The 7,299-nt window shown below is 34.8% G+C and overlaps 1 protein-coding gene across 1 annotated transcript; it reads right to left on the reverse strand.

Moving 5' to 3' along the window:
* Positions 1 to 2,944: 2,944 nt before the first annotated feature.
* Positions 2,945 to 6,540, reverse strand: LOC131349343 (uncharacterized). The gene is made up of 5 exons (XM_058384948.1): positions 6,498 to 6,540; positions 4,949 to 6,121; positions 3,658 to 3,990; positions 3,459 to 3,547; positions 2,945 to 3,302 (listed from the first exon to the last, which is right to left on the reverse strand). The coding sequence occupies exons 2-5, from the start codon at positions 5,064 to 5,066 to the stop codon at positions 3,177 to 3,179; spliced, it is 666 nt and encodes a 221-aa protein (XP_058240931.1). The 5' UTR covers positions 5,067 to 6,121; positions 6,498 to 6,540; the 3' UTR covers positions 2,945 to 3,176.
* Positions 6,541 to 7,299: the final 759 nt, after the last annotated feature.

Consider the following 7,299-nt stretch of genomic DNA (forward strand, 5'->3'; position numbering starts at 1 on the left):
GTTCAAGAAACTGGTCCCTCATAGCATTTAGGAGACAGTGGCTTCCACCAGTGTCGGAACCCAGAGCCTCCCTCCAGGTGGACACTTCAGGGTGGTCCTAGAGCCTTCTCCAATTACCAATAGTATCCAATAGTCTTGTAGTCCAAATTAGAAATTGCAGGAAAAACAAAGAAATAAAGAACTCCTCCAGGCTTGGATGAGAAAAAGCAACCGGATTTATTTAGAAAAATATCACCGAAACTGGCACTCAAATACACAGATTCATGAATCGATGCAGTCAAGCACCCCCCCTTCACAAATCCCCCAGTATATATACCTTCTAGCCCAGCTGCCTAACTTTGCTGGGCTCTATTTTTCTATGGATTGTTTTGACGTTCTCTAAGCTTTTCCCTAAAAAACAGCCCCACCCTTCTGTGGCCTTCATACAGTCTATGCGTCACAAGTTTTAATATTGACACACATTAGTTGTTGATCTATCTAAACTTCTATTCAAAACTTATTTAGCCCAAAAACACATTTGTTTCATTATACCCATTACATCTTTAATTCAACATTCACCCACATGTTCCATGTATTTGATTGTTGTTCCTGTGTGGTTCATGGTGACTGACTGGCATTTATTTAGAATTCTGAGGACTTTACCCCCAATTTTATTATCACTTTTTTGGCCACTATTTAGGGAGCGGACACTATCCTTATTTTATATCAGGTTATCTAAGTAATACTGCTAATATGGTAAAAGTAAAAGGGGTAAAATAGCTCTGTGTTTAGTGAAGTGTAGTTTAGTTTGGTTTACGTTGAGTTTATTTATTTATTTATGCTAGGAGTATACTTAAGTTACTCAGTTTACTTAAATTTTAATTTAATTTAAATTCCTAAATCCTCTCTATTGCTTTAAGCCCGTTAAAGTCTGTGATTTTCCATTACACTCTGCCACTGCAATAATATTTTGCTGGCGCTTCAATAACATCTTCTCCAAACCCACTCCCGTCTCGGTGCCTATTGTTTTGTTCTTACTTATGCCACATGGAGTTTTACCAACTTTCCACTTGCTACGGTAAGCTACTTTTTATTTACATAAGATGATAAGACGTAATATAACACCTGTACATTATATAAAGGTAGTTTTAACTTTAATTTTTCTAAAATAAACACTCGAGTCAGAGTTGGGTCAAATAAGACTGTTATGGTGTTCTCGCCCCTAAGCCCAAGGATTCTGAACTTCGTCAACATGTTTTCTCGGTCTCAGTGGAGCCAACTCCATGATAGGGTACGATGTGCTAGCCTATGCCCTTGTGATGTTTACACCAAAGCCAGAAATTTCGAGAATAATAACACTAACGATGACTCAGCCAGTTTTGCTCATCTCTATTTTTGTGATTTTATATATATTTTTTTTGTCCTCTATAACGAACCAACTGGTTCCCTACTCCCAAATTCTATGTCTACGTTTGTGCTAATTTTATCTATTTATCATAAGCTTACCTGTTGACTAATGATTATGGCAGGTGCTTAATAGAGAAAGGATTCTTAGATGACCAAATAATCAAATAATCAGTAAATTAGAGACGATAATTAGATAGGCAACATATCAGTGTATAACAATGAGAGTAAGTATTGATTAAATTAAATTAGTTATCAAAATGAAAATCATCATATGATTAAACATAAGTGGGTTTAATGATTAACCAGTTTATCATTAATCATCATCTATGATTAAACGATTTACCTAGTAACGTCTCTTTGTTAATGTTTTAATGATTAAACCTGAATCGGATCTGTCTTAAGGATTAAAGGAGAGCATTCAAAGTTATTAGAATTAGAATTAGCATTAACCTTCCCTTACTGATTAAAATCAAACGTACTTAATGATTAGATGTAGGACAAGTATAAGTTTCAGAAATTTCCCACACCAGCCATTCCTGGCCAGGCCCTAGCTTCCACGGGGAGGAGCAGAACATAAACGTGGCCTGTGCACACAACCCTAGCCGTGTAAGGGAAGGTCTGATCTGAAGAGTGCAGAGGACTTCATAATAATTTTACATAATGACTTTCCCTTCTACCACTGACAAAATCTTTCTTTTGTCCTTCATACTTTTAAATGTCTGAGCTGTGCTAATAATTTGTGGAGTCACACACTACTAAACACTTCTCTAGTACAATGGGCTCTGTGTCATTTTGTGTTTTCACCACCAGAGGACACAGAAGGACGATCCCTCAGAGAGAAAGAAGGAAGTGCCTTAATGCTGGATCATCCATCACCTTATATTGAAATGATTTATAATATTTCACTATTTATGTAAAATATTTATAATATTTTTCACTATTTATAAATATTTGACTATTTTATTTTCTCTGATTCTTTGGTGATTGTAGATAATAATGTGAAATAGGATAATAGTCAGAAATTTGTAACCCCATATCAAATATTTATAAACTTCTCAAAGTGTATAGTCTCTGCTTGAGCCTCAAATCATTGGATATATCCAGTGCTGTTAAGCTAATTGTTCAATTTTCCCCATAAACCATTCACTATAAGCATAGAGATGCTTGGTCATGTATGACTGCATATAATGCAAGCACATAGCCAAAGATGGATATACACATATTTATTGAATTAAGATTGCATCAATATTCTGAAGTATATATTCACTGATAGATAAAAGTGTTTATAACCATAAACTACATATACACAATTTTCACTGTAGTTACTGCAAAATAAGATCTCCACACACATTTAATTATTAAATTTATACCTAACACATATTTGTATATTAAGATTTTCAGAGCCTAAATAACAATTGTGTTAAAAACAAAAAAACATAACAGATTTCAATATGTAGTCAATTTTCCCAAAAATTAAACTAACATTCAGAATCCAGGTGGGAAAAAAGAATTACATCCATCTTACTTCCACAATTATTAAGAGAGTAATTAACAGCAGGTGTTATTAAATAATATATACAAGTTTAGTTAATCATCAATAAATGTAACATCTCTATAAAAGCACATTAAACATTGATGCTCATGAAAAATAAAATGCCTGTTTAAAGCTTACCTAAATCTACTAAGTTAATGGCTATGATTGTTTTATGTAGAATTGCAGTCTAAAAAGCACTGAAGTTTAAGGTCTGTTCAATTTCTATCTTTAAAAAAGAATGCTTAAATGAAAAGAATTAGTTTATACATATTTGATTGGCCTTAGATACTTTTATCTTTTGAAAGACCATGCCATCTGGTTGCTCTCTCCATTTTATTGTGGAGTTATTTGATATCCCATGTTCCTCCAGTTTTTGCTTGATCTGAAAAACAAAATGTGGCATTTATTATTATATAAAGCAGGATATAGACACTAAAATCTTATGAGACTGAATACAACAAATTATTACAATTACAACAAAGCACTGCATCGCACATGCTTTAAGCTTGTATATTAGAGGACTGAGGATTTGTCACACCTTCTGTAAGATTGCTGCCTTCACTGCAGGATCGTTCACATCCTGATTTGATCTAATCTTTATTCTTATGGTTTGTTTTTTTGTAAACTCTGAGGACAGAAATGCACATGTACATAAACATTACCATACAAAAATAAACTTGCTTATAAAAGCCATTAAATTGGTGAATTATATGGCTCTGAATAGGACTTTATCTTACCTCTGAGGCAGTAGAAAGGCAGTATATCAGAGCATAGTGCAGCATCAACAAGGCCCTTAACAATAGTACCACAATTATCATTTTGCCCAACACCCCACGGTGATCCTCTCAACCAACCAAAGGCAGAAAAGTTACTCTTGTCTACCCACATCCAGATGTCTCTGAACAGACCGAACCAAGAATTTCCAGTAATTGTTCCTTTTATAATTGTATTTTCCTCTACCGTTGTTGCACTGGCCAGGTCTGTGTAATGTTGTCTGCAGTAACTCTGAGCATCATTAAATGTCATAGTAGTAGAAATGGCAATGTATCTGCTAGACCCAGTGTTCTTGGCTGTCAAAATTAAGATCACATGATTAATTAATGCTTTAAAAATAAAAAAATATACAGGTTGCTTAATTAAAAATCATTTCATTTACATTTATTAATTTGCCAGACATCATACAGGTTAAACCCTTTACATTATGATTATTTAACTCATGTTTTACACATACATGTGAAGATTTTAAAATGAGAGTATTTTGTACATTATCAGCACATCTGAATTACACAAATGTATAATTTTTCTTATGAACTGTGAGATTTTCAGAAATTTCTTCTGATGCATTTGTGCATACATTCTGAGAGCATTTAGATAAAGTCAGAAATTAATATTTAACACAGTTTACAATAAATACTGCTGACATAAAGCCATCTTTTCCCTTTCATCTTTTTGGATTTTAGATTAAAAAATTTCAGAACCCTAAATATCCAAACATTAAAATCTCAGAAATACAGGCTATATCTATTTATCTATTTTGCCAAAGATGAATCATTATAGATTCCTGGGAAAAATAGACACAAAGTGGTCAAACCTCTTATCACCAATCATGGTCATCTGCCAAAGCATCAAAACTTTTATGTTCTACTCAAATGTCTCATTTTCTACAGCGATATTAAGCACCTGATACTTAGTACATGCCAAGTCTAACTATTTAGGTAATTTCCAGCCAGTTAGGCTAAACCATGACCTCTGCTAAAGCTTGGACATCATCACTATAATTGGAAAGTCTCAGAATGCATGTCAGGCATAAGGTATCTGGGTGGTTTTCATTTCCTGTCTGGATTTTATTAAACCAACAATATTGTCTTCTTTTTGAAACATTGGTCAAATTGTTTATTAAAGCTGTTTAACATCTTTAGTTCTTTCTAATTTAAATTTACTTAGCACATTTAAAACAGGATTTTCTCCCCCATACAACCACAATTTCCTACTAAATGACCTACTAAGTGTGAACATTTTGTTTCTCACCATCAAAGCACACAAAGGCAAATGGTACTGAACATGGACAATCAAACCAACCCCAAGGATTTAGAGCAACACAGCCTTCCACTTTATAGGTAGGCTCTCCGTTAGACCAATCTGTCATATCTCCGAGTGACTGGTTTCCCAGGGACCAGCGCCAGCTATTAACATCATTGTAATAGCCAACCCAAGCACTGGAAGTGAATTGTTGCTTCTGTGCCTCATTTTGAAGCTTGACAATGTCATCACTGTCTCCAGCAATAGCCAGGTCAATGTAATTGGCTTGGCAGTAAGTCCGAGCATCATTCCAATTTTTCCCCTGACGGACTAGGGTGTACTTATAAGGTACAGACAAGCCGAGAAGGAAGACTTCTGTAGATGACAGATTAGATGAAGATTTAGTTACACTAAATCTGTTAAAAAGAGATCTGTCTACTTGTTTATTCAATGTGGATGAAATTGAACTTTTATACTAAAGTGAAACAAACATTAAATACAATTTTATGTTACTACTGTATACAAAACATCATCTTGAAATTATTCAAATAGTGTTAACTGTGGGATTGGGCCATTTATCAATCATTTCACCAATGTTTTATTTAAATTGTGCATATATGGTAGCATACGCCAGGCTGAACCAGATTTACATAGGTTTCAGAAATGGAAATTTTCTTTATACTTGCTTGTGTATATTGGTAAATGCTGGTGCAATGCACCCATAAGGTGTAGAGCATGTTCCCAGCATAGCTAATTATCATTTACTTATGCACACAAAATTCCATAAAAGGTAACGATCCCAAGAGAGCCGGAAAGTCATTAAATAATGAGTGATTTATTTATTTATTGCTCAAGTCTAGGCCAATAAATATATTTAGCAATGCAACAACAGCTAAAATGACTAAAATATGGAGACAAATTACCAAACACCAAACAAATACAGGGATACTGTTTTTAAGTGTCCCAGGGACTGAGGCTGAAAACCTTTCATGAGTCAATTAATTACAGCTGATCACAGACAAGCATGTCTTTCTATTTTTGATATTTTTTTTAACTTAGTTAAATGACTAGTCAGATTTAGTAAACCTGTTTGGTTGTGTTGTCTGTCTAGCAAAATGGCATGAGTTCAAACCTGTGAGAGACAGAAGCTGAAACACGCGATTCCCCATGTCTGATATGGTACTGAGGAAATAAGGTAAATGAAATAAATCTGTGAGAAATCAAGTAGTACCAGCAATGCAGATGGTAATTTTAAAACATCACAGTTGCATGTATGCATTTAGACAAAACAAGTATGTTTCAGCTGTATCATGTTAAATTTGTATGGGCCCATACCATAGCTCAATCTCTTTTTAAGCTATAATACAATGATACCAAACACCACTGAAATGGGTTTCACATAAAACAGAATAACAAAAATGTTCTAGAATAAGTTGTTTCCAGCACCTTTGCTCTGTTTTCATTAAAGATAACAGAAAGATTGTCTCTATTGGTCAAATGAATCCACTGACAGATTACAATTTAAAAAAAGGAAAAACTATAAAATATGTTCACTTACTGCGAAGTAAGACCTCTGAATCGTCAGCACTTCTTACAGTCTTTGACGAGTTTAGCTCGTCTTATGTAAGGGAGAAGTCTCTCATGCAAAACATCATCCATTCTTCCCCATGTGACAGTGCCACAAGTAATTTAAATGTCCATCTGAATTAAATAGTTAAATAGCTTAGCTAGTAAGTGAAAGTTTCTGAATGAATTTCCTAATGGCTTTTTTGTGGTGCATTTCATGCAGATACTGCATTATACCAGCTTCATAAATGAAACATCTTTTTGAAACCTCTGCAGTTTCATTTATGTAGTCTAAGGAGTTATTAGATCTTTTGGTGAATTTAAGATCTCTGTCAGTGGGTGCACTCTAAAGCAGGAAAGAAAATAATGTCCTGGCTTTGATAAAAAGGTGTCAGAACACACAACGCCACATTGCCTCTGTGTATGGCAAGGTATGACTGGGCTCATGTGTGCTATCCTCAGAAGAAATGGCAGCAGGATGCACTATGGGCAGAAGGCAAGTCGGCAGAGGCAGTTTGATGCTCTGGGCAATATTCTGCTAATATAATAACAACACTTCATGGTAATAGTATTGGACTTTTTGGTAGTGGCCTCTTTCAGCAGGACAATGCACCTTGCCACACTGGAAACATTGTTTAGGAATGGTTTGAGGACCATGATAAAGAGTTTAACATGTTGACTTGGACTCCAAATACCTCAGATCTCAATCAGATAGGGCATCTCTGAGATGTGCATGTGTGATGTTAGGATCTTGAAACTTACAGAATGCTGATGTTGTGGTGCCAGTCACACAC

The sequence above is a fragment of the Hemibagrus wyckioides genome, linkage group LG29 (assembly GCF_019097595.1).
Source record: "Hemibagrus wyckioides isolate EC202008001 linkage group LG29, SWU_Hwy_1.0, whole genome shotgun sequence".
Taxonomy (NCBI): domain Eukaryota; kingdom Metazoa; phylum Chordata; class Actinopteri; order Siluriformes; family Bagridae; genus Hemibagrus; species Hemibagrus wyckioides.

Bases quoted from the DNA above. Each gene is read 5' to 3' on its own strand.
- LOC131349343 (XM_058384948.1), bottom strand. From the start codon at position 5,066: ATGACAGATTGGTCTAACGGAGAGCCTACCTATAAAGTGGAAGGCTGT. The intron at 3,991-4,948 runs GTGAGAAACAAA...TAATTTTGACAG, and splicing joins TGCCTTTGTGTGCTTTGATG to CCAAGAACACTGGGTCTAGC. The intron at 3,303-3,458 runs GTGTGACAAATC...TTTGTTTTTCAG, and splicing joins AGGCAGCAATCTTACAGAAG to ATCAAGCAAAAACTGGAGGA.